This window comes from Rhinolophus hipposideros (assembly GCF_964194185.1).
Source record: "Rhinolophus hipposideros genome assembly, chromosome: 11".
In the NCBI taxonomy this organism is placed as follows: domain Eukaryota; kingdom Metazoa; phylum Chordata; class Mammalia; order Chiroptera; family Rhinolophidae; genus Rhinolophus; species Rhinolophus hipposideros.
In genome coordinates, this window is record NC_138057.1 from 4,663,407 (window position 1) to 4,691,390 (window position 27,984).

The window sequence follows — 27,984 nt, forward strand, 5'->3', positions numbered from 1 at the left end:
TTTGAAGCAGTAACATTTGGGAAATATCTGAAACAGTGGGATAGATGTTTATGAGTTGCCCTCCACCCCTGAGACTTTTTGAATGTCGAAAATGTTAGCTTTTCAGAGCAGTCTTTTCTGCTTTCAAGAATTAAGAGAATTATTATTCCCTCAGACTGTTTGGAAACTAAAATCCACGTGATTACCTGGTCCACTTCTGAGGCCATAGCACCAATTAGCAGAGCAGACAAGCAAGGCGGCTCATGTTTCACGTGTAAGGATAAAACTTCTAAATCGACCTCAGTTTTCAAACATCTTAAAAGAATTAAAATCACTACTTATGTCCAAGAAGGAAAGAACCATCCTATCTCACCCACCCATGAGGGAAATTTGCTCCCATCCGTTGAACACCCACTGCTGAATTTCTTCTAGACCAGTCATTCTCAACGCGTGGCCCCCAGACCGGCAGCAGCAGCAGTACCTGGAAACTTGTCAAAAATGCATGTTTGGGGGCCTCATGCCAGCCGTGCGGATTGGGCAACCCTGAGGCGGGACTCAGCGATCTGTGTCTTAACAAGCCCTGTGGGGAATGCCGACCCCAGCTCGAGGCTGAGGCCCACTGCTGCGGACAGAGTTCATAGAAGTGATGCTCAGCCTTGGTTCATATTGGAATCATCTGGGAGAGCTTTAACCATTCCTCATGCCCAGGCCTTACACCCAATTCTGTTAAATCAGGTTATCTGGGAGTTGGGACTCTGGTATCTGTTTCTGAAGCCCCTCGGGTGACCGTCATGCTGAGAACAGATGCCCTTCCCATCCCTGCTGCTCAGAGTGTGGCCTGGAGAAGCAGCTTGCCATGTGTGAGCTGGCTGGTGTGGACACAGCACTCAGGCCCTGCCCAGGACCATGAGTCAGAATCAGCATTTCCCAAGATCCCCGGAGATCCCGCCCACGGCTCAGTTTGAGAAATGTCCCCTTGCTGGGCTGTTATCGGTGGCCTTTTGTTCCTGAGCTGGTCTGTGCACTGTGCATCTGACAGTGTTGTCGCTGTGTGTGATTGGTGATGTGGACATCTTATGTTTCTTTCACAGGACACAACAGACTACGTTGCCTATGTAGCCAAGGACCCTGTTAATCGCAGAGGTAAGCAACTCCTGACCCTTGTAGTCTCTCGTTCGAACACAGCCAAGCTTGGCACTAGATGCTGACACAGGTGTTCCTCTCAGCTCAGCCCCCTTTACCCAAATGAGCATGTGTCATGTAGCATTGTTCGCCATAACTGAGACTTGTAGGCAGTTTGGCAGTGCAGCTGATTGGGTTAGGAGACACTGGACATCTGTGAGCTCCAAACACACACCTGTTTCCAGCCGGCTACTGCCTGGTGCGCCTGCGCTGCTCAGGGCAGCTCCCACGCATACTCTGAAATGGCTTCATTACACACGGAAGATGGCAAACCACCGGCCTCCTGCCGGGCTCCAGCTCCCTGTGTGTCCACTGCTCACCAAGTCTCTCCTAGAAGCCGCATGCTACTGCACAGCCCCGAAGGCCCATGTGGAAGTTTAGGTGCTGTCTCCTTCTGCCCCTCAAATTTACACCAGCGGGGAGAGGGGCTCTGAGGCATTTAAGGTCTTTCCATCCTCATGGACCCTTTACTCAGAGACTCTCCCTCCACGGCCACCACCCCATCTCTTGTATCACTTACAAAATCAAAGCCCCACTCACTAGACACTAAGGAGCATGGGTGGGTGGGCTGATTAAGAGTGATCCTGAATACCCTTGTATACCAGGCAGCTACTGGTGCACCACACAACTCCAATTCAGAACTCATTGACAAAGATCACAGTGGGGTTTATAACAATACAAAACAGCACTTCCCTCCACGACCCACTGGTTTCCCTACTCTTCTCACCCTTCGCACCAGGTACCAACTGTTAAATTTTTCTACTTTGCTTTGCAGAACTTTTTCATCCATATACATACACATATGTTTTCTTCTTCTTTTAAAATCTCAATACAAATGAGATCTTAGCATTCTATTTTGTTCCCCCTGCCCAGCACTATATCTTAGACATAGTTTCAAGACAGCCCAGAGAGATCAGGTTACCCAATCCATGATGTAGCTTTACTGAGATCTGTCCGTGGATGTCCAGGGGCCCCCATGTGCAGATTCCTTTGTTCTTCCCCACAGTGTCACATGGCCCAACCTAAAGAGCCGTTTGCATAGGAACAGTGTTAGATGGGTTGTTACATCAGTGGACCTTGCCAATTCCTGTGCAGATTGGCTGTAAAAATTTACATTCCCATGTAGGTGTGTGAGGGTGATTTTCCGTCTGGACCTTTTCCAGCCCTGGGTTAGTAAGCAGTGATTTTCAGGGGCTGCCTTTTCTTTCTTCAAACTGAAGATAACAAGATCTTACAGAGAACGTTAGCTGTTATTCTCCTCCAGCTGCTCTGGAGGTCCCCTACAAGCCATCACCGGGGTGTCTGGGGGGAGGGGGTTCTGTAATACAGATAACATCCTATATTATAATTGTGACATTGTCACTCCTGAACCAGAGGTGGGGTCATTACAAAGTTTTGAAGGTAGATGGGAAGGGGACAGGGATGGTCTTGATGAGTCGAGGACCGTGCCTAAGACCCCTTGCTAACATGCTCTATCTAGCCCACTACTCCTTAAACTTGAAGCAGCTTTTACATCAGCAATATCTACAAATAGCAGTACTTGTCTTGGGTGAGAGGGCAGGCCATGACAACTGAACACAAGCCCATTCTTCCAGTTAGAGGCTGTATTATTGGTTTGCTAGGGCTACTGTACAAATACCACAGGCCAGATGCTTTAAAACAACAGGAATCACTGTTGTTTTCCTGGAAATCTGAGGTCAATGTGCTGGCAGGGCCACACTCATTCTGAAGCCCATAGGGAAGAATCCCTCCTGCCTCTCCCAGCTTCTGATGGTAGACCAGTAATCCTTGGTGTCCTGGGCTTGTGGCTGCCTCACTCCAGTCTTCGGTCTTCACATGGCCTTGTGCCCTGAGTGTGTCTCTGTCTTCGTGTGGACATCTTCTTATAAGGACAGCAGTGATACTGGAGTAGACCCACCATAATCCAGCCTGATCTCATCTTAACTAGTTACATATGCAACAAACCTATTTCCAAGTAAGGTCACATTCTGAGGTAAGAGTCAATACATTTTTTATTGGGGACATAATTCAACCCATAAGAGAGGCTAACCCCTTCAACCATCCTAAGGTCCCACCAAGTTGGGGGGCGGCTGCAGGGGAGGTAGCAGACTGCTCCTCCCCAGGCACAGAATTCCCAGTTTCAGCCCAGGGTTAACAGTTGCTGAAGTTCATTATTTTTGTTCTTTCCAAATTAACTTCAAGCAATTCTAGACTTTTTAATTTTTTTGGATGCATTTAATGACTCCTAAGTCAGTGATTTTCAAAATGAACTGTGCTGTAGAATCACCTGGCTGAACTTTCAAGAATCTCCATGCTCAGGCCTCAGAGAGTATGGCCCAGACAACTGTATTTTTGAAAAGCTCTCCTGGTGATCCTAAGTACAGCCAAGTCTAGGCAATAAAACACCAGACCCTGAAGGAGTTTAGCCCCACGCAAGCTGACTCGGGGCCATGGAAATATACAGGCTACTGTCTTGTTTCAGAGCCACAAACCAGGAGTACCTTCCACTCACAGTGCCTTTCGAAGCCATGGAGGTCAGGGTCCATAGGTCCGGCGGTTGCTGTGCCAGGCTCCCTCTGGGATCTGTTTGTGGTGCCGCATGAGACAAATGCTGACCTGCTCTCTGCTGCTGCTGCTTTGGGGCACCACCAGCACAGGGGCCCCTTGACATACTTGGTCAGCGATGTTCATCCCTTCGCTCCAAAGATCTATCGCCTGCAACAAACTACTGTACATTTAGTGGCTTAATGACCATCATTCTACAGTATCTTTTGATATGATTGTCAGGAATCCAGGCAGGCCTGGGCTGGCCAATTCTCCTGCTTCATGTGGCATCAAAACGGGTCACTGGGTGTCTTTGGATGGTGCCTGACCTGTTCTAGGATGTCCAAGTTGACGTCACTTCCATGCCTCACATCTTGGCAGGGTTAGCTAGAAGGCTAAGCTAGCAGGGTCCTTCTCCCTCTCCATGGAGACTAAGGGTCCCTCCAAGGGGCCCCTCTGTCAGGGTTGTAGAACTTCTTACATGGTAGCTCTGGGCTCCACGATACCTAAGTGGAAGATTCCAGAGCTCTGAAAGGCCAGGTACAACTTCACTTTGGCCATAGTTTACTATCCAAGCAGACACAGCCTGCTCAGCTTCAAGGGGTAGGGAACCAAACTCACCCTATGGCAGGAACTTGCAGGCCTCTTATGCATTACAGCTCCGTGCCCCTCACACAGGCAGGTCCAGCCTCCTGGGATGAAGTGTGTATAGGGAAGGCAGCTCCAGTCATGAACATGACCTTGGAGCATGCTTTGCCTACATCCCATGTGTGTCTACCCCATGATTACCCCTTTCCAATAAGGATCTGGTGGAAGGACTTCTCCCAGTTGCTTCTGTTCTCCTTCTTCCTTCCCTGGGACAGGCAGCAAGTTTAACCTAGTGAGAATGGCCTCTGCCATTCAGGAGTCAGATTAGCAGGAAATTCTGAGAGTGAATGTTCTTATTTGGGCACTTACATGTCTAACTCTCTGTCCAGAAGCCCTGGCTGATGTGCAGGAGTAATTCCTTGGCTGCAGTCACAGCTCCTGAAGATGGACAGGTGTCACATCTGGGTCCCAGAAAATCTTCTGTCTAAATCCTACAGACATGGGTCAAAGCTCCTCACTGTTATCATTTGTCTTTTCCATGATGATTGATGCCTATACATTTTTTGCATGTTTTTTTTTAATTTATCTAGAACTATTTAGAGAGAGAATCTATATTTGTCAGTCTGGTATCAAGAATCTATGGCTTACATAGTAAATCTGGTGAAAGGGCCTCTGACCCAACTCATTAGGTTGTATGGAAACCTCTACCACTGTCTCCAGCAGACAAGGGACACAAATGAGTGAAGTTTTGTGTGGCTGGTGCATTATAGTTGAAAGGCAGGGCCAATAGCCCTGGAAGGTGACTGTTGATGTGTGGAGAGATAAAACTCCCAACAAATCAGGCTTTGCTGGATCCTAACACACCATTTTGTTTTTACTAATTTTCAGTAGTTGGAACTTCCTCTGCTACCCAATGACTCTCATTCCCTACAGTGTTTTGCAGCTGTATATATTAGTTCAGATTGCCCTGTTTGAGTCACAAAAGGAGCTAAAATATGATGCTTTCATTGGGCATACGGCTGCCAGCAGGAGGCATGGACTTTATATGATTTATAATCACAATCTCATCCCTGTTCGGGCACCATCTGGGGCTCCCCAACCTGGCTGTGGAAAATCATACCCTATATGTAGGTGGTGCGGACCCAACAGGAGAGAAGCCTGTGTGTTCAGCCTGAATAGCTCCGAATACATTCTGCTGCTCTTTCCCGGAGATTTCCTGAGTAATGGGAACCTTGGTGAATGTGCTTGCAGGGAAGCCTGCATGTGGGAATGCTGTCTCACACGGGCTTCTCTGATAGCAGATGGTCTTCTCAGCAAGGAATTTAGGGGTCCTATGGTCTTGAGCAGTTGTAGCCCCAGGCGGTGGCTTTCTGTGAGAGGCCTTAACTAATATGAACTCACTGGTGGCAAAGAACACAGCATCTCCTCGGACTTTACATAGTTGGCGAAAGCAATGGTTTACTTGTTTTTTCTTTTTAAACTGGAAGGTTAAATCCATCTATTAACACTGGGTGGGAGATTAGTTTTCGTATGGGTGGACATTTAAGTGGCTCCATACTTGGCCATTGTCAACAGTGATTATACACACGAGCCAGGCCCTGCACTTGAAACGTCCTGTGCCAGACTCTGAATGCCTCCATCTCACCCAGGCCTCTGGCTGAAAGCTGGACTCATGCTCTTACGAGCCTGCCACACATCTGCACTCAGAAGCCTCACGGGCCCCTCACACTTTTCAAGCTACAGATCGATGTCTTTCCTCCCTCCACAAAGCATCTGCCAGTCTCATCACCACACCCACAGGATCTGATGTGAGTTCAGTCCTGCTCTAATCTGTTTCATTCCCCCACTATTCCCTCCCCACTCCAACTCCACAGACCTCTGGCTCTTCCTTGAACATCATACCAGCACCTGCCTCAGGGCCTTTGCCCCTGCTGGGCCCGTACCTACAACATTCTCGCATCAGACCTTCACATGGTTCATTCAGCGACTTCTTTCAGGCTTCCTCTCCGATGTAACTTCTACTACTGCAAAAGGGCCACTTTCTCAGCGAAGGGGTCAATGGGGAACAACCCCATTTTGCAGCTCCTGTGTTTGCTTTGGGCCACATTTTAGGTTTTATAACGTCGTTCTGAGTGTTGATTCTGTACGTGTCTTTCATCTAGTCCCCTTCCTGCTCATGAATGATGCCTCTGGCTCTGTCCTTTCTTTGTGCAGGTAAAACAAGCAACTCTGATGGCCACCTAGCTGAGGGCCTCCTCATTTCTCTCACACACCAAGTCATGCAGGTCAGGGTAGAAAAAGGTGGCTTTGGGCTAAAGGCCATTGCAATACTCTCAGAGAAAATACCAGGCCCGGAGAGACTGGCAGCCCAGGGGCAATTTTGGATTTGGAGTGAATTCCCAGAACACATGAAGAGCGTTTTACGGAAAGGGCCTCACACCAAGCCAGCAGATGCCGTTTTCTCAGTCTATTGAGGACGAGCCAGGTAGCAGAGCCTGGAGTCATCTTAGGCCCACAGGACTCAGCCCTCACCTCCACCCAAAGCTCTGCAGCTTCCAAACGTCCTGGGAACGGACTTAAAGAGGCCCCTTTCCAGGCCTGATGCTCTCTGGCGTGTGGGAGATAAGTGGGCTGTGTGGACCCATCCTACAGCCCCCTCTGCCAAAACCTAATTCTTTCTCCACTACGTTAAAGGTTAGGACACTGCCTTTCTCCTTAGAAGAAAAATAAGATGCGCTTTCTCGACTCATCCATCCCCAGTCTTTATGCTGGTTTTCCAAAGTCCTGGCCTGCCAACTCCCATGGCTAGTGCTGATGCTGGCGGTGAGTGGCTGAAAACACGGGGTAGGTGGGGGAGCCAAGTGTCTATCCCTCACACCAGCCTAGAGGCCTACTTCCTTATTGGCTGGGAAGACACCTCCACTCCTGACTCTTGTCAGTTAACCAGCAGCCCTGCAACTCTAATAGCTGCTCCATATGGGCTTGCTTTGTGCCTACCCAGGTTGATACTTAATAAAACCTAATATCAATAACAAAATATCATTAGTCAATACTAAAAATACAGCTAGGACATAGGTCTCCCTGGACCCAATCTCCTGGCGATACCTCGTGTATCCAAGGATGGTACTACGGTCCAAAGAGCAGTCAAGTCCCACTTGTGTTTCTCCAGCAGAGCTTTTCCCTGTGTCCTCAGCAGTATGCTCCCATCCAGCCTTGGGAAAAAGAAGCTGAGGTCGCCAGACTTGGCATCTGTAGTTGGGTGAGCTCCACTGGCTTTGTGCATAGAGAAGGCAGCAAGCATCGTGATGCAAGAGTCACAAACTGCAGAAGCAGTGATGTCTCTGTCCTTCCTGGGCAGCTTCTCCTCTGAGGAGTCCTCTTTCGGGTGTGTACTGGATTCTCCTGCAGTCAGAGGATAATTTCGTGTCTCTGGTGCCCGAGAACAGCTACTCTTGTAGAAATAAATGCCTCCTCCACACTCCTGGAGGAACCCTTCCTGAAATACAATTACTTCCTAATTGTTGGCAAAAGAAAGGTGGAGTGAGATACATGCATCTGTCATTTTCTCCAGGGAGAATGCCTCTATCCCACTAGTAAAAAGACCATGTCACACTCGTCATGGTAATGTGTGGAGGGGCTGGAGCTCCTCTGCGGGACACCGTAGATGGTCACTTTTATGTAGAGCAGAGGAGGGGACTTTGTTTGTACCCTGTCCCACTTGGCTCTCTTTTCTCTGGAGGTTTCACATGGATCATGTTGCAGCCCCACCACAGGACAGTGTGCCATCCAAGAATGGTGGGTGCCTGCCGCAAAGTGATTAATTTTTAATTTTGGAGAGAATAGGCTATTAAGAAATTCATCCGATGGTGACATTGTACAGCTGGGGGTCCCCAGGGATTAAGCTGCAGGTAGAGCCTCCAAAACATATCATGAAGGACAGATACACCTCCTTGTCCCTCTCTTCTCACCACGGCTGACATGGTTTCACCCTCAAGAAGGTCTATATGGAGGAGCCTGCATAGCTGTAGTGTTTGTCTCTAATGGGCCCATGTCTCTGGCTCCCACAGCTTGTCACATTCTGGAATGCTGTGATGGGCTGGCCCAGGATGTCATTGGCTCCATCGGACAAGCCTTTGAACTCCGGTTTAAGCAATATTTGCAGTGTCCTTCCAAAATCCCCGCTCTCCACGACCGGTGAGTAGCACTACCGTTGGCAGTGGCCTTTCTGCATTTTATCACCTTTCCTCTTACAAACACTTAAAAGGAGAAAAACCACAAACTGCCTCCCCGAGGCATGCCCTGCACAGACACCATTCATCACAGGGTTTCCTAGGCTCAGAAACACCTGATAGTGCTGGGTTGTGGCTGAGGAAACCGGCAGATGGAAGCTGACATACAGTCAATGCTCCGAATATTTAGAAAAACGTTTTCTTGAAACTATAGTGACAGTAGCCAAGCCTACAGAAAAAAGCATTGTAATATGTTTTCATTCTGTTTCCTGTGCAACCATGTGATGTTTCCATATGTCACCTATGTCACATATGTCACATATGTTTATATCATCACAAGTTCTGCACGTCACATTGTCCTCGTCATCCTGATTGGTCCAAGTCCAGAGTCGGAGGCTCCCCTGTAAGGCCCTGTGTCTGGGATACCGGTGTCAGTCCTGTGTTATTGGCCTTTGTAGCTTGGACACTGGATGGCCCACGTGGCCTTGGTCAAGTTCTTCAACAAATCTTGGTCTCAGCAGCTTTCTCTGTAAAATAAGATAAATAATGGCTTCACCTTGACAATCGCTGGGGTTTTTTTTAAAGTCCTAAAATTTATTATTTTTTAAAATTTTTTATCTTTGTTAAGTAGACATTTTGGTTGGAAATTATATACTGAATTGTTAGTGGTACCATATAAAGTACTATACAAAAAAATCCTTTTTTTAAAGTTGACATTCAATATTATATTAGTTTCAGGTGTACATCATAGAGGTTAAACATTTATACAACTTATGAAGTTATCCTGCTGATAAGTCCAGCACCTACTTGTCACCATACATAGCTATTGCAATATTATTAACTATATTCCCCTCCCATTGACTATTTTCTAACTGCCAATTTGTACTTTTTAATCCCTTCATCTTTTTCACCCAGGCCCCCAAAACCTCCTTCCATTTGGCAACCATCAACTTGTTCTCTGTATCTCTGAGTCTGTTTTGTTTGTTTGTTTGTTTTGTTCTTTAGATTCCACATGTAAGTTAGATCATATGGGATTTATCTTTCTCTGTCTGATTTATTTCACTTAGTATAATAATCGTTAGGTCCATCCATGTTGTTGAACATGGCAAGATTTCATTCTTTTTTATGGCAGAGTAACATTCCATTGTATATAATATCACTTCTTCTTTATCCAGTTGTCTATTGATGGGCACTTATGTTGCTTTCATATCTTGGCTATTGTGAATAGTGCTGTAGTAAACATAGGGGTGCATATATTTTTTGGAATTAGTGTTTCAAATTTCTTTGGATAAATACCCAGAAGTGGAATTACTGGATCATATGGTACTATTTTTAATTTTTTAAGGAACCTCCGTACTGTTTCCATAGTGGCTGTACAAATTTGCAATCCCACCAATAGTGCATGAGGGTCCCGTTTTCCCCACATCCTCACCAACGTTTGTTGTTTGTTGATTTATTGATGATAGTCATTCTCACAAATGTGAGGTGATATCTCATTGTGGTTTTAATTTGCATTTCTCTAATAATTAGTGACGTTGAGCATCTTTTCATATGTCTATTGGCCATCTGTATGTCTTCTTTGGAGAAACGTCCATTCAAGTCCTCTGCCAATTTTTTAATTGGATTGTTTCTTTTTTGATGTTAAATTGTATGAATTTTTTATATATTTTGGATATTAACATCTTATTTGACATATCATTGGTGACTATCTTCTCCCATTTAGTAGGTTGTCTTTTCGTTTTATTGATGATTTCCTTTGCTGTGCAAACACTTTTTAGTTTGATGTAGTCCCATTTGTTTGTTTTTTTCCTTTTGTTTCTGTTGCCCAAGAAAACATGTCCAAAAAAATATTACTAAGAGCAATGTCAGAGAGTTTACTATGTTTCCTTCTAGAAGTTTTATGGTTTCAGGTTTTACATTTAAGTCTTTAATACACTTTGAGCTTATTCTTGTATATGGTATCAGAAAGTTGTCTAGGTTCATTTTTGCATATATTTGTCCAGTTTTCCAAACACCATTTATTGAATAGATTGTCTTTATCCCATTGTATATTCTTGCCTCCTTTGTCATAGAATAATTGACCATGTTAATTATTTCTGGATACTCCGTTATTTTCCATTGATCTATATGTGTGTTTTTATGCCAGTACCATGCTGTTTTGATTACTATAGCCCTATATTAGAGTTCAGTATCAGGTAGTGTGATAACTGTAACTTTGTTCTTCTTTCTCAAGATTACTATGACTGGTAGGGGTCTTTTGTGTTTCCATATAAATTTTAGGATTATTTGTTCGAGTTCTGTGAAAAATGCCATTACTATTTTGATAGGGATTGCATTGAATCTATAGATTGCTTTAGGTAGTGTGCACATTTTAACGATGTTAATTCTTCCTATCCATGAACATGGTATATACTTCCATTTATTTGCATATTCTTCAATCTCTTTTACCAATGTTACAACTTTTCAACTATAGGTATTTTACCTCCTTGGTTAAATTTATTTCTAGGTATTTTTTAATGATGCAATTGTAAGTGGGATTGTTTTGTTAATTTCTTTCTGATATTTTGCTTTAGGTGTATAAAAATGCAAACAATTTCTGAATATGAATTTTGTATCCTGCTACTTTACTGAATTCATTTATCAGTTTTAGTAGTTTTTTGGTGGAATCTTTAGAGTTCCTGCTATGTAGTAATACGTCATCTGCAAATAATGACAGTTTTACTTCTTTCTTTCCAATTTGGATGACTTTTATTTTTTTCTTATCTGATTTCCATGGCTAAGACTTCTAATACTATGTTGAATAACAGTGATGAAAGTGGATATCCTTGTTTTTTTCCTGATCTGAAGGAAAACATTTTTAACCTTTCCCCATTAAGTATGACATTACCTGTGGGTTTGTCATATATGGTCTTTTTTATATTGAAGTATGTTCCCTTTATTCCCACTCTTTGCTGAGAGTTTTTATCATAAATGGACGCTGGATTTTGTCAAAAGCTTTTTCTGCATCTGTTAATATGACCACATGATTTTCATCTTTCATTTTATTTATGTGATGTATCATTAATTGATTTGCAGATATTGAACCAATCTTGCATCCCAAGAGTAAATCCCACTTGATCATGATGTATGATCTTCGTAATATATTGCTGAATTCAATTTGCTAATGTTTTGTTGAGAATTTTTGCATCTATGTTTATCAGGGATACCAGACTATAATATTCTTTTTTTGTAATGTCTTTGTCTGGTTTTGGAATCAAGGTAATGACGGCCTCATAAAATGAGCTTGGGAGCCTTCCACCCTCTTCAATTTTTTGGAATAGTGTGACTAGGATAGATGTGAATTCTTTGAATGTTTGGTAAAATTCTCCTGTAAAGCCATTCAGTCCAGGACTTTTGTTTGTTGGAAGTGTCCTGATTACTGATTTGATTTTGATAGTAGTAATCAGTCTTTCCAGATTTTCTGTTTCTCTTGACTCAGTCTTGGAAGATTGTATATTTCTAGGAGTTTATCCATTTCTTCCACATTGTTTAATTTGCTGGTATATAATTGTTCATAGTATTTTCTCATAATCCTTTGTATTTCTGTGGTGTCTGTTGTCAGCTCTCCTCTTTCATTTCTGATTTTATTTTATTTGGCCCTCCCTGATTTTTTCTTGATAAGTGTGGTTAAAGTTGTATCAATTTTGTTTATCTTTTCAAAGAACACGCTCTTAGTTTCATTGATCATTTGTATTGCTTTTTTTTACACTCTATTTTTTTGTTTTTTTTTCAACTCGGATCTTTATTACTTACTTCTTTCTACTCACTTTGGGTCTTGCTTGTTTCTTTCTTTTTCTAGTTTCTTTAGGTGTAAGTTTAAATGATTTATTTGAGTTTTGTTGTTGTTTCTTTTTTTTAATTTCTTTATTTTTATTTTTTTAATATATTGGGGTGACAATTGTTAGTGAAATTACATAGATTTCAGATGTACAATTCTGTATTACATCATCTATAAATCCCACTGTGTGTTCACCACCCAGAGTCAGTTCTCCTTCCATCACCATATATTTGATCCCCCTTACCCTCATCTTCCAACCCCCAACCCCCTTATCCTCTGGTAACTACTAAACCATTGTCTGTGTCTATGAGTTTTTGTTTCTCATTAGTTTGTCTTGTTCTTTTGTTGTTTTTGGTTTATATACCACATATCAGTGAAATCATAGGGTTCTCTGCTTTTTCTTTCTGACGTATTTCGCTTAGCATTATACTCTAAAGATTCATCCATATTGTCACAAATGTTCCTATATCATCTTTTCTTACCGCCAAATAGTATTCCATTGTGTATATATACCACAACTTCTTTATCCATTCATCTATCAAAGGACATTTTGGTTGTTTCCATGTCTTGGCCACCGTAAACAAAGCTGCAATGAACATTGGAGCACACGTGTCTTTATGTATAAATATTTTCAGATTTTTTTGGATAGATACCCAGGAGAGGGATTGCTGGGTCATATGGTAATACTATTTGTAATTTTTTGAGGAACCTCCACACTGCCTTCCATAATGGCTGCACCAGTCTGCATTCCCACCAACAGTGTATGAGGGTTCCTTTTTCTCCACAGCCTCTCCAACACTTGTTGCTATTTGTCTTGTTGATGATAGCCATTCTGACTGGGGTGAGGTGATATCTCATTGTGCTTTTTATTTCCATTTCTCTGATGATTTGTGATGTTGAGCATTTTTCCATATATCTATTTGCCATTTTGTATGTCCTCTTTAGAGAAATGTCTCTTCAGGTCCTCTGCCCATTTTTCAACTGGGTTGTTTGTTTTCTTGTTGTTGAGTTTCATGAGTTCCTTGTAAATTTTGTATGTTAGCCCCTTATCGAAGGCACAGTTTGTAAAAATCTTTTCCCATTCAGTTGGTTGCCTCTTTATTTTGTTGATGGTTTCTTTTGCTGTGCAGAAGCTTTTAAGTTTCATATAGTCCCATTTGTTTATTTTAGCTTTTACTTCCATTGCTTTTGGAGTCAAATTCATAAAATGTTCTTTGAACCCAAGGTCCATAAGTTTAGTACCTATGTTTTCTTCTATGCAGTTTATTGTGTCATGTCTTATGCCTACGTCTTTGATCCATTTTGAATTAATTTTGGTACATGGTGACAGATAGCAGTTCAGTTTCATTATTTTGCACGTGGCTATCCACTTCTGCCAGCACCATTAATTCAAGAGGCTGTCTTTCCTACATTGTATATTTTTAGCTTCTTTGTCAAGAATTATCTGTCCATATTGATGTGATTTTATTTCTGGGTTCTCAATTCTATTCCATTGGTCTATGTGTCTGTTTTTCTGCCAATACCATGCTTTTTTGATTATTGTAGCCCTGTAGTACAAGCTAAAGTCAGGGAGTGTCATACCTCCAGTATTATTCTTTTTTCTTAAGATTGCTTTGGCTATTCGGGGTGTTTTGTGGTTCCAAACAAATCTGATGATTTTTTGTTCTATTTCTTTAAAAAATGCCATTGGGATTTTGATGGGGATTGCATTAAATCTGTATATTATTTTGGGCCATTTTAACTATGTTGATTCTTCCAATCCATGAGCACAGAATGTCTTTCCTTTTCTTTGCGTCTTCTTCAATTTCTTTTAAAAATGTCTTATAGTTTTCAGCATATATGTCTTTCACATCTTTGGTTAAGTTTATTCCTAGATATTTTAATGTTTTTGCTGCAATTGCAAAAGGAATTGTTTTTTGTGTTTCTATTTGTGAGATTTCATTGTTAGTATATAGGAATGCAATGGACTTTTGTACGTTGATTTTGTAGCCAGCAACTTTACTGTATTCGTTGATTGTTTCTAATAGCTTTTAGGTGGAGTCTTTAGGGTTTTCTTTTTTTTTTCTTTTTTATTTATTTATCGGGGTGAAAATTGTTAATGAAATTACATAATATCAGGTGTACAATTCTCTATTAAATCATCTATAAATCCCATTGTGGGGTTTTCTACATATAGCATCATGTCATCTGCAAAGAGTGACAATTTAACTTCTTCATTCCAAATTTGGATGTCTTTTATTTCTTTCTCTTGCCTGATGGCTCTGGCAAGGACTTCCAACACTATGTTGAAAAGCAGTAGTGATAAAGGACAAACCTGTCATGTTCCTGAACATAGAGGAAACGGCTTCAGTTTTTCGCCATTAATTATGAGATTAACAGAAGGCTTGTCAAATATGGCTTTTATCATGTTAAGGTATTTTCCTTCTATACCTATTTTATTAAGTGTTTTAATCATAAATGGATATTGTATCTTGTCAAATGGTTTTTCTGCATCAATTGATATAATCATATGATTTTTGTCTTTTATTTTGTTTATGTGATGTATCACATTGATGGATTTGCGGATGTTGAACCATCGTTGTGCCCCGGGGATGAACTCCACTTGGTCGTGATGAATAATCTTTTTAATGCATTGTTGTATTGGATTTGCTAGAATTTTGTTTAGGATTTTTGCATCTGTATTCATCAAAGATAATGGTCTGTAGTTCTCTTTTTTTGTGTTGTCTCTGCCAGGTTATGGTATCAGGGTAAAGTTGACCTCATAAAAGAGTTAAGGAGTACTGTCTCTTCTTCAATTTTTTGGAATAGTTTAAGCAGGATTGGTATTAGATCCTCTTTGAAGTTTTGGTAGAATGCACTAGTGAAGCCATCTGGTCCTGGACTTTAGCTTTTGGGAAGGTTTTGGATGACTGATTCAGTTTCGTTACTGGTGATCTGTGTATTTAGAATTTCAAATTCTTCATGGTTCAGCCGAGGAAGGCTATATGTTTCTAAGAACTTCTCATTTCTTCTAGGTTATTGAATTTGGTGGCATATAGTCCTTCATAGTATTCTTGCATGATCTTTTGTATTTCTGTGGTGTCCCTGATAACTTCCACTTTTTCATTTCTGATATTGTTAATTAGTGTCTTGTCTCTTTTTGTCTTGGAGAGTCTAGCCAAGGGTTTGTCAATTTTGTAAAGCTTTTCAAAAAACCAGCTCTTTGTCACATTAATATTTTCTATTGTTTTTTTCTTCTGTATTTTATTTAGTTCTGCTCTGATTTTTGTTATTTCATTTCTTCTGCTGACCTTGGGTTTCACTTGTTCTTCTTTTTCTAGTTCTTTGAGTTGTAACATGAGGTTATTTATTTGGGATTTTTCCTGTTTCTTGAGATAGGCCTGTAATGATATAAATTTCCCTCTTAAAACTGCTTTCGCTGAATCCCAAAAATATTGGTAGGGTGTATTTTCATTGTCATTTGTTTCTATGTATCTCTTGATCTCTCCTCTAATTCTTCTTTGACCCAGTCATTCTTTATGTTGTTTAATCTCCATGTATTTCTGTTATTTCCTGCTTTCTTTTTGCAGTGGATATCCAATTTCAAAGCCTTGTGATCAGAGAATATGCTTGGAATGATTTCAATCTTCTTAAATTTGCTGAGGCTGATTTTATGTCCCAATATATGGTTTATCCTTGAGAATGTTCCATGTACACTCGAAAAGAATGTATAGTCTGATGTTTTAAGATGAAGTGCTCTATATATGACAATTATGTCCATTTCATCTAATGTGTCATTTAGGGCTGCTATTTCTTTATTTATTTTCTGTTTTGATGATTTATCCATTGCTGTCAATGATGTATTTAAGTCCCCTAGTATAATTGTGTTTTGGTCAATTTCTCCCTTTAGTTCTGTTAGTAGTTGCTTGGTATTTTTCGGTGATCCCTGATTGGGAGCGTAAATATTGATGACTGTTATGTCTTCTTGTAGTATAGTCCCCTTTACCATTATGAAATGTCCATCTTTGTCTCTTGTTATCTTTTTCACCCTGAAGTCTGTTTCATCTGATATCATGATGGCTACACCTGATTTTCTCTGGGTACCATATGCTTGGAGTGTCATTTTCCATCCTTTTACTTTGAGTCTATGCTTGTCTTTGTAGCTGAGATGTGTCTCTTGGAGACAGCATATGGTTGGGTTTAGTTTTTTGATGTAATCTACTACTCTGTGCCTCTTTATTGGTGAGTCAGTCCATTTACATTTAGGGTGATTATTGATACGTGAGGATATTCTGTCATTCTGTCTTTAGTTTTCTGGTAAGACTGTGTCTCCATTGGTTCTTTGCCATTTTGTTGTTGTCTATTATTTCTGTGTGGTGGTTTTCTATGATGTTTCCCTCTGTTTCTTATTTTATTACAGTACATATTTCAGTTCTGGAATTTTTTTGAGTGGTTACCCTTAAGTTTATGTAAAAGAAAGTTTGATATTTAGAGTATTCCATTTTCTTCAGCACGCTTACTTTCTCCATTCCCATATTCCGATTCAGGCCTTTACTCTCCTCCTTTTTATGTTCTGGTTGCCACAAATTGTCCTTGTTGATGGTGGTCGAATAGCCTCCTTTAGTATTTCTGTAGTTCAGGTCATGCATTAGAAAATTCCCTCAGCTTCTGTATCTCTGGAAAGGTCTTTATCCCTCCTTCATATCTAAAGGATATCTTTGCTGGATATATTATTCTTGCCTCATAATTTCTCTCTTTCAATAGTTTGAATATTTAGTTCCACTCCCTCCTTGCTTGTAAAGTTTCTGCTGAAAAATCTGATGATAATCTAATGGGCTTTTCTTTGTAGGTTACCATCTTCTTTTTCCTGGCTGCATTGAGAATTCTTTCTTTGTCATTGATTTTAGACAGCTTCAATCCAATGTGCCTTGAAGAAGGTCTGTTGGGATTGAGATAATTAGTTGTTCTTTTTGTTTCTTGGATTTGAGGTTCCAGTTCTGTCCACAAATTTGGGAAGTTCTCATCAACAATTTGTTTGAATATATTCTCTGTTCCTGTCTCTCTTATCCTTCTGGTATGCCCATTATTCTTATATTGCTCCTTCTGATAGAGTCAGAAAGTTCTTGTAGAGTTCTTTCATTTCTTTTAAGTCTCAAGTCTCTTTCTTCTTCCATCTGTGTCATTTCCATGTTTCTGTCTTCCATGTCACTGATTCTTTCCTCCATCTGGGCAACTCTACTGCTTAAGCTGGTTATTTCATTCTTAATTTCTTCTATTGAGTTCTTAAAATTCTATTTGGTTCTTTTTTTCACATTTCAATCTCTTTCGTAAAATGCTCATGTTCTTTTATTGAGTTTCTGAGTTCATTAAAGTGCCTTTCTGTGTTTTCTTGCATCTCGTTGAGTTTTTTTCACAACTGCAACCTTGAATTCTCTGTCATTTAAGTGACATATTTCCATATCTTTAAGTTCCTTTTCTGGAGACTTTTCACTTTCTTTCTGAGTTGTCTTGTTGCCTTGGTTATTCATGGCAATTACTGATTTATTATTTCTTTTCCTAGACATCTACAGGAGTGACTTCTGCAACAGGTTGATAGGAAGAGGTCTTTCTTTTGTTTTCCAGTACTTGTTGGTAGAATGTTTTATTTTCTCTCCGACTGCATCCTCTGTTTTCTCTCTAACCCCATAGTGCTATGTTTTCTCTGCAGTATCCCAGCTTCTCATACAATGGGGGGATTCCCTGGGAGATGGTTTTCTCCTCTGTTAACAGTTCGCCTGAGTCATAGGGCGCCACGTCCCTGTGGGGATGCAGAGAGCTTTTGAAGTTCCAAAGCTCTTTCTGCACCAGATTCAGAGCCCGTGTTTTTCAGCAGTTCTGTTTACTCCTGCAGGGATTTTCCCAGATAGGTGGGGCCAGGGGTGGGGTGAGTTGTGAGAGGTGGCCCAGAGCAATGGCAGCGACCACCACCATAGCCGGTCCTGCTTCCACAGTTCCCTCCCCTTTGCCAGAACTAGTTGGCTGCGAATCTGTGTCTGCGGTCCACAGTTCCCAGAGCAGGAAATATTCTGTTCTTTTGATCTGACACTGCTACCTTTCCGCCTCCAGCACCAGGCAGGTGGGGGCAGGATGAGCTCTAGGAGGGTAGGGAGGGTGCGGCTAGTCTCAGTGCCCAAGGCTTCCGCTCTCTGCTGGCAGTGAGGGCTTAAACCACCGTTTTCAGCCTTCTTCCCTCAGTCTTTTCTCCTAGGTCTCTGACGTGAGCATTGGTTTCAGCAGTTTTATATGCTGCCCCCTCAGCCTTGTGTGCCAGAAGTGGAGCCCTAGCAGTAGGAGTTCTTCCCTCTTCTTCAGCTGCGGTAGTTCCGGGATGCAGCAAGCTCGAAGCACTGGCCTAGGTCTGTGTCCTGCTCCCGCAGGGCTCCATCTCCTCACTTCTCCCTTCCCTCCTCCCCTGCCTGCAGGATTCGCCCACCTTTAGGTGAATTCAGCAGTGGGCCTCTTTGTCTTGCCTGTTCGTTGTGCAGGGAGTCCTTTGTGGAGTCATTGTTGTTCGATTAGTTGTAAATTCCAGGGGAGTTTTATAGAGGCTCACCTCACGCCACCATTTTGATGATGTCTCCTGTTGTTGTTTCTTGAATTAGGCTTTTATTGCTGTGAATTTCCTTCGTAGTGCTACTTTTGTTGTGTTCCTTAGATTTTCGGTGATTGTGTTTTCATTTTTATTTGTCTCAAGTTATCTTTTTTATTTCTTCCTTGATCTCATTGTTGAGCCATTCATGATTTAGTAGCATGTTATTTAGACTACATGTGTTTGTGTGTTTTTCAATTTCTTTTTTGTTTTTTTTTGGTAATTAATTCCTAGTTTCAAGCCATTGTGGTCAGAGAAGATGCCTGATATTATTTCTTAAATTTATTGATACTTGTCTAATGGCCTATGATGTCCACATTGGAAAAATGTTCCACATGGACTTGTAAAGAATGTATATACTGTTGCTTGGGTGTTAAATGTTTTAAAAATATCAATTAAATCCAGCTGGTCTAATGTGTCATATAAGGCTGCTGTTTCCTTTTTGGTTTTCTGTGCGGAAGGTTTATTCATTGAAGTCAGTTGGGTGTTAAAGTCCCCTACTGTGACTGTATTACTGTAGATCTCTCCCTTTATGTCATCAATATTTCCTTTTTATATGTAGGTGCTCCTATTTTGGGAACATAAATGTTAACAACTGTTATATTCTCTGGTTGGATTGATTCTTTTATCATTATGAAATGTCCTTTTTTGTCTCTTACTATAATGTTTTTTTTTAAGTCTATTTTGTTTGATACAAGTATTGCTAACCGAGATTTTTTCTTTTTTCATTTCCATTTGCATGAAATATCATTTTCCACCCCTTTACTTTCAGTCTGTGTGTGTTTTTCGATCTGAAATGGGTCTCTTGTAGACATCATATGTATGGGTCTTGTTTACTTATCCATTCAGCTACCCTGTGTCTTTAATTGGAGCATTTACATTTAAAGTAATTTTTGATAGGTATATAGTTACTGTTATTTTATTATTATTCTTTTTCTTTTTTCTTCTTAAAGAAGTCTTCTTAACATTTCTTGTAATAGTGATCTGGTGGTGATGAATTCCTTTAGCTTTTTCTTGTCTGGGAAGGTCTTTATCTGTCCTTTGATTCTAAATAATTTTGCCGGGTTGAGTAATTATAGGTTCTTGCTTTTCATCACTTTGAATATTTTGTGCCAATCCCTTCTGGCCTGCAAAGTTTCTGTTGAGAAATCAATTGACAGTTTTATGGTAGCTCCCTTGTAGGTAACTAAATGTCTTTCTCTTGTTGCTTTTAGCAGACTTTCTTTGTCTTTAATCTTTGGCATTTTAATTGCGATGTGTCTTGGTGTGGTCCTCTTTGGGTTCATCTTGCTTGGGACTCTCTGCACTTCCTGGGCTTGTATATCTCTTTCCTTCCCCAAGTTAGGGAATTTTTCAGTTATTATTTTTTTTAACAGGTTCTCAATCCCTTGCTTTCTCTCTTCTCCTTCTGGTTCCCCTATGATACGAATGTTGTTACATTTAATGTTGTCCCAGATGTCCCTTAATTTATTCTGATTTTTCTATTTTTTTTTCTTTTTGCTGTTCTAGTTGGGTGAACAGCATGGGTGAACATATGGGTGAACCATATCCTTCAAATTGATAATTTGATCCTCCACTTCATCTAATCTGCTGCTGAGCCCTTCTAGTGTATTCTTCATTTCAGTTATTGTGTTCAACTGGTTCTTTTTTATGGTTTCTATGTCTTTTTCTTTTTTAATGCTTACTATCTCTGTGTGAAAATTCTCACTGAGTTCATCTATTCTTACTCAAAGTCCATTGATCATTCTTATAACCAGTGTTTTGAACTCTGTATCTGGTCGATTGCTTGCCTCCATTTTCTTTAATTGTTTTGCTGGATTTTTTTCCTGTTCTTTATTTGGGACGTGTTTCTTTGTCTCCTAATTTTGGCTGTCTCTCTATGTTTGTTTCTATGTATTAGCTATATCTGCTGCATCTTCCAGTCTTGGCAGGGTGGCCTTATGTAGTGGGTGTCTTATGTGGCCCAATGGCACAGTCTCCCTGGTCACCTGAGCTGGGTGTTGCAGGAGTATCCCTTGTGTAGATTGTGTGTACCCTCCTGTTGTAGTTGAGCCTTTATTGCTGTTGACACATCAGTGGGTGAGGTTTACCTTTAGGCTGACTGGCTGTGAGACTGGCCATGACTATAGCCAGCAAGTTGTTGTGTGGTGGCTGAACTCATAGAGTGAGACTTGCTTTATTTTGGCTCTTGTGCCTGCTTAAATTACCCTTTGATTGTGCTACTTGTGGAAGTAATAGGTGGTGCTCTGTTGTCTGAACCCGCCACAAGGTGTGTTGGATTTTGGAGGGACTCCAGGGCAGGCCAAGGTCAACCACTGCCTGTAACCAGCCCAGGGTCACGTGGTAAGAACTACGAAACAGTCTGTGTTTGGTGGCTGCCTGTATTAAACCAGGAGGTGTGTGGGAGAGGCCACACTGCGAACTGAGGCTGGCTGCCACCAATACTGGGGCCATTCAGCAAAAGGCACAGGGCACCTCCAGGCCAGCTGCCATCTGCAGGTTGCCCCTAAGACACACCTTCTGAAAGAGCTTTGTGTAGTATGTGAATTGGGTGGGGTGGCATCTCAGGGAGTCACCAGAATGGAGCAAGTAGTGTTCATCAGGTAAATGCAGGTTCAGATTTAGCACCATTGCCAAGCCTGGGGTCATTCAGCAAGAGGCACAGGGCACACTCAGGCCAGATGCCACCTTCTTGGAGGCTGCAGACCTTTGAGAGTTTTAAAGAGAAAGTGCAGCACATACCAAGGCTGTCCACTTACACCTGAAAGAGCCTCTGGCAGTGTGCAAGTGGGTGGGATGGGTGTCTCAGGGAGTCATCAGGATGTAGTGAGCGGTGTTCAATAAGTTAATGCACATTTATATTTGGCACCAACCTACACTTGCAGGCTCATTGAGGGGAGGGCTCAGTACAGAAAAGATGGGAGAAGGGCTCAACACAGGGACAATGGCAGCTATCCCTCCAGCCTTTGCTCTGACGCCACACATTTCAGTTTCTCCCTGTATATCTCTCGCACCTTTCAAACTGCTGTCCCTTCACTGGGTGTCTGGGGCAAGAGAGTCTGTGCACAGGCTTTTTAAGAGGACGCCTGGGTTTCCAGTAGTCTTCCATCTCACCCAGTCAGACGAAATCCTTGCTGATTTTCACAGCCAGATGTTGTGGGGGTTCCTTTTCCCAGCACTAGTGTTCCTGGCTGGGGAGCCGGGTCTGGGGCTGGGACCCCTTGTTCCACAGTAGGGATCTGTACAATTAATACATCCTCCTGATTCTTAAATACCACATGTGGATGTGGCTCCAGCCCAATTTGTGTCTTCACCCCTCCTACCAGTCTCAACATGGCTTCCTCTTTATATCATTAGTTATAGGATTTCTGTTCAACTAGCCTTCAGATGGTTCTATAAGTTGCTTGTTCTATAATTTGGTTATAATTTTGATGTGGTCATGGGAGGGGGGAGCACAGTATTTACCTACTGTGTCATCTTGATCAGAAACCCAGTTGCTGTTGTTGTTGAGTTAAATAAAATAATAAATGTAAATAGTAATTGTGAGATATTTAGTTCATTATAAAAAAGTATTCAGGGTCTACCCCTGATTTAGCACATAAGAATATTCCACACAGCAAAAAACATTTAAAAGAAATACAAAGCACAGTGATCATTCAATAGTCTGTCCTTGATTGAACTTACATAATGAAAGCCTAATACCATGGTGTTTTCACCATAAATAAAACTTTATTATTTCTCCTAAATTTACTTTCCACAGTTTTTTAAAATAACTTCTGCAGCCACATGCTTTGACTTAGTCATGGAGGCAGTGTCTACCTTTGTCTTCATTATTATGAAGGTTTCTGTCATTCTTCTAACATCTTCACCTTTCTTAAAAGAGACTTTTATTTATTTGTTTTCCTCATTCATTGGAAAAATTTTTTAAAGACATTCATTTTGGAGGTGACTGTGAAGGCCTCACTTTTTCCTAGTTGACAGAAGATACCACAAGCTCATGCAAGCTGTGTGCAATGAGAGTTAGAGTTATAAGTGACAAGGACCCAGATGGTCCTTGGCAGGAGAATGAGTGGACAAACTTTTAAATTTCACATGTAATGGGATCTAGTCATTAAAAAGAATACATTGGTATATATGTATTACCAGAACAAGTCCCAGAATTTTTAAATGGAGTGAAAACAGATATGAAACATTTATGCAATTAGAAAAAACACAAACAATTGTATGTATAGTTTATGGATAAATGCATGTTTATAAAAACATACAGGAATATTATATACCAACTCTAGGATATCAAAGGGCAAGGTGGGTTTTAACTATATTTGTCAAGTGTATTTCCACCCTAACATTTTATGAGGAAATGATTCCAATAAACAAAAAGAATTTTACACTGAAATCTTTATACCCATCATCTAGATTCTACTATTAACATTTTACTGTCAATATCATGTACTATCCAGACAAAATAAATTTGACAAATTTTATTTCTTTAAAAACAGAAAGGAAGCAAATATAGCAAAATGTTCACAATTATTTAATTTTAGTGGCAGATTTGTAGGCATCTTTTATATTAATTATTATGATTTTCTGTACTTTGGAAATGTTATCTAAAAGCCAAATAAATACTATTAAAATAATATGTAAAAAAATCAGTGAGAGAGTTAATTAAACTACCATGCATCTCTTGGAATATACTTAGTAGACAGTCTTTTTATTTCAGTACTTGAATATGTTATCCCACTGCATTCTGGCTTCCATTGTTTCTGATAAGCAACCAGGTGTTAATATTATTGAGGACCCTTGTATATGATGAGTTGCCTCTCTCTTACTGCTTTCAAGATTCTGTCTTTCTCTTTGGCTTTAAATAGTTTGATTATGATGTATCTAGGTGTGAATCCTTTTGAGTTTATCCTACTTGGAGATTGTATTTTTGAGCCTCTTGAATGTGTAAATCAATGATTTTCATCAAATTTGGGGAGTTTGGGGCCACTATTTTTTCAAATGCTGTTTCTGCCCCTTTTAGACTCTCTTCTCCTTCTGGGACTCTATTACGTGTATATTGGTATGCATAATGGGGCCCCAGAGGTCTCTGAGGTTCTATTCATTTTTCTTAATTGGTTTTTTCTTTCTGTTCTTCTGATCAGATAATCTTAATTGGCCTATATTTAAATTCTGTCATTCTTTTTTCTGCCAGCTTAAACCTCCTCTTGAGCCCCTCTAGTGAATAATTTGTTACAAGTATTAGGCTTTTCTAGAATTTCTATTTGGATATTTTGAAATTTCTGTCCCTATATTGATATTTCCTATTTAGAGAGACAAGATTCTTATGTTTAGATTTTTGTACATGTTTTCCTTAAGTTCTTCGAACATATTTAAATTAGCTAATTTAAAGTCTTTGTCTAGTTTGTCCAAAATCTGAATTTCCACAGGGACAATTTCTGTTGATTACTTTTTTCTTGTGTATGAGTCATACATGTTTTCTTTGCACGTCTCATAATTTTTTGCTGAAATTTTAAATAATATAATATGACAATTCTGGAAATCAGGTCTCCCTCCTCAGGATTTATTATTGTTGCTGTTTGTTATGGTTGTTTGTTTTAATAATTTTTCTAAGCTAAATCCATAAACTCTGTATTGTTTGTCACATGGCCATTGACAACTCTGTTTACATCAATTACTAACAGTAGATTTGTTGTTTTTAACTACAAGCTCAACTTTTGGCTAAAGCCCTTGAAAATTCTCTTTTAACAGAATGCAGAGTGTGGATGAGCCATGGACTGAAGAAGAGGGCGATGGGTCCGACCACCCATACTACAACAGCATTCCGGGCAAGAAACCCCCTCCAGGGGGTTTTGTTGATGCTCGACTGAAAGCCAGACCCCCAGCCCCTGACACAGCCCAAGTAAGTTGTATACTTTTTCCTTGCATGGTGGCTAACTAAACTTGATTTCTTCTTTATTTTCTTCAACATTATTTTCAGGTTGGTGTTCTTTCCAGTCTTTGACAGAATAACTCACAAACTTTTCCCTTTGGAATTTCACAAAGCAGACAAATAGAGGAGGCTTTTGTTTTAACATCACGAGGTGTTAGTCAAATACCTTGGAACTATATTGTGATTCCTGAGATATGAGTCTGGGGATTCCCTCTCCATTCTAGGACAGATATCATGATACTACATTTTAACAAGGAAAAGAGAGAGTTCAAGATTTTTTTAAAAACTTGTGTGCTTTGGATTCTTGGAAGAGACAGTGGAAGTAGACCTGCAAATAGTGAGAATTTTATGAGTTTTTCTATTTTAGTCATTTTCCTGATTTTCCCTTCCACTCAAAATTCTAGTGAAGCAATTGCTTTCCAGGGTTAGGGTATCTCTGTTTTGTTATAGGGAGTTTTTTTTTTTTATGTCACCTACCTTATGTGAATGATAATGACACTAATAAAAGTGTCAAAAATAGCACTGAAATCAAGTATCAGTAGCTTTGACCCTGAGAGGGCACTGACTGGGTGGGCTTGCCCAGGTCTGTTAGGTGAGCAGTATGTTCTGACACACAGACACTCTAACTGAAATTTACTTTAAGGCATACTGAGTGACGCACATGCATGCAGAAGAGCTCAATTCACACTCACACTTGAGCGGGGGAGTTGTAGGCGAATGAAACAAGAGGGGAATGTGTAGTTTTGATGAGATGCAGCCTCTTCCTCATACCCACACAAACTTATTTCCCAAATCTTAATGCCAACTGTGAGGCATGAAGGGAAATTGGGGTGTAATTGGGGATGCAAACGACTGGCTGCTGCAGACCCTTCTACTGTACTTTGGCTTTTGGAGATGGAAAAATAAGAAGAGTATAATTGTTTCTCTTTGTACATTTACATGTGTCTATAGTTTGCAGGAAAAGAGCAAACTTATTACCAGGGGAGACACTTAGGAGACCCATTTGGTGAAGACTGGCAGCAAACATCTGTCAGGCAATGTGAAAGGCAAGGTAAGGAGGGCGAGAAATATAAAAATACAAAAGTCATGTGTTACTTTCTGGTCCCCTTTGCCCCTCCCCCATCCTTAAGAAACCACTGATTTGCTTTGTATTTCTATATAGATTAGTTTGCATTTTCTAGAATTTTGTATATGTGTATGCATTCTTTTTTTATCTGACTTCTTCTCATTCAGCAAAATTATTTTCAGATTCACTCCTGTTGCTTGTTCCTTTTTATTGCTGACTAGTATTCCCTTGTATGAATATCCTACCCTGTGTTTACCTGTTGATTGATATTAGTTTCCCATTTGTGGCCATTATAGATAAAGTTGGTATGAACATTTGTGTTAAAACAAAGCAAAAGTAACATCTCCCCAGTGGGTAGTTTGTCTTCTGTGGAGTGGCAGAATAACCCACTGGAAAATTGTGCTGAGAAGGCTGCGGATTTCTGACCAGATCACTGATATAAAAGAAGGGTTTGGGGGAATGCCCACTACCACACATCAGCTGTTTCCTCCCCTGACACCAGGACCAGTTCACGAACCTCAGCACCTACTGTTCTCAAACACCCTGGAGACTTTCTTTTGGCAGGAGGGCTGAGGAATTGACCTCTCTCCAAGGGCAAGTGGGAGTTGGTTGGGAGATTCACACTGTCCCAAAGCTCCCAGAGGAGCTGAGCTCCAGTGGTTCCTAACAAGAACTAGTAGCTTTCCCTTCCTGGGCTCCCCCACCAACTCCCATCTAGGGTCAACTTCAGGAGGAGCAAAGTGACACCTACCCTAGCAGAGATAGTGCCAGGGACACACCCCTCATGGGCCCTGGGTACATTTAGAGGACCTTCCACATCTTATCAAGTCAATGAGCATGCAGCTACATCCCACATTAAAAATAATTCAGGCATGACTAAGAACTACTTGTTAACATAAGTCTCTATTCTCTAGACAGTTATTTCTATATACACACATATGTGTATATATGTACACACACAAGTGTCTGTCTCTGTGTGTGTGTATTTTAAAAGTTTCTTTCAGTTTTAAACTTCTCCCCTCCCCCAAACATTTCCATAACTCTTTCAATAGCTACAGGGCCATGGCTACTAACTCTACAGGGTCTGAAGGAGATAGAGTGACAAATCAATTAAAATCCAATTTATGATTCTATGTATATAAAAATTTAGCCACTTATTGACTTCACGTTAAGGCTTTTCCCTTCATTGTAGCCATTTGTGCTGGGAGTAAGTGGCAGTCATTTTTTAAAATTCCCCCCTTGTGAGAGAATTTCATGTGCTGCCTGCCCCAGCTGAAAAGTGACCTATCTGTGATGGCCTGGTCAGTGGAACACAAGGCCTGGCAGAAGCCACACCTTGCTCTAGAGTAGGATGGAAATAACAAATCAGTCATAACTTTGTCAGACGCACATTTTTACTATTTTCATCTTTTCTCCATAGACATTTAAAATGTAATTATATAACATATGTGTACCTAGGCATATAATAACTGCTAATGACTGAAAAAACACATTATTTACATTAGATATTTACTTCATTGAAAAGTAGGTTAGGCTTATTTTAAAATGAGGTTTTTCTTTTGTATAGTAAAGTTACACTGGCCAGATCAAGAGCAGACAATGTAAGAGATTTATCAGGGCAAAAATGAACTTTATGTAATCTCTGGGCCTGGACCTTGAGACTCATAACTTGCAATGAATTTTAGGTTCTCATTTGGAAGCAATAAATATTTTTTTCCAGTGAACAAATAAGAATGTCCCTTTAATTTGCTAGCAGCTATTCCCCTTAAATGAAAATGAACTCTCAGTGCCACCAGGGAGAGTGTGTGCACCTGTCCCCAGCTCCACACCAGCCATTGTGTGAGTGGCAAAGGACCATCGGCAGGAAAGTTATTCATTGGGCTTTTCATTATCTCCTTTTTAAAATTAGTTTGTAAAATTCTCAGACTGACTTGTTTGTAACACACACACATGTGTACTGCAGATAGCTGCTGCTCAACTGGGACGTGTAACCCAGGAACAGCCTGTGAAACATGGAAGTCAAGTGCAGGAATAGGAGTA

The 27,984-nt window shown here is 40.6% G+C and overlaps 1 protein-coding gene across 2 annotated transcripts in view; it reads left to right on the top strand.

The window, feature by feature from the left end:
* SHC3 (SHC adaptor protein 3) overlaps positions 1-27,984 on the top strand; it is a 185,490-nt gene that overhangs the window by 95,469 nt on the left and 62,037 nt on the right. For both annotated transcript variants that reach the window (XM_081067439.1, XM_081067440.1), the window contains exons 7-10: positions 1,071-1,122; positions 8,361-8,487; positions 24,698-24,848; positions 25,830-25,929. In XM_081067439.1, the coding sequence (XP_080923565.1) occupies positions 1,071-1,122; positions 8,361-8,487; positions 24,698-24,848; positions 25,830-25,929 (430 nt within the window). The remainder of the gene's footprint in view (positions 1-1,070; positions 1,123-8,360; positions 8,488-24,697; positions 24,849-25,829; positions 25,930-27,984) is intronic.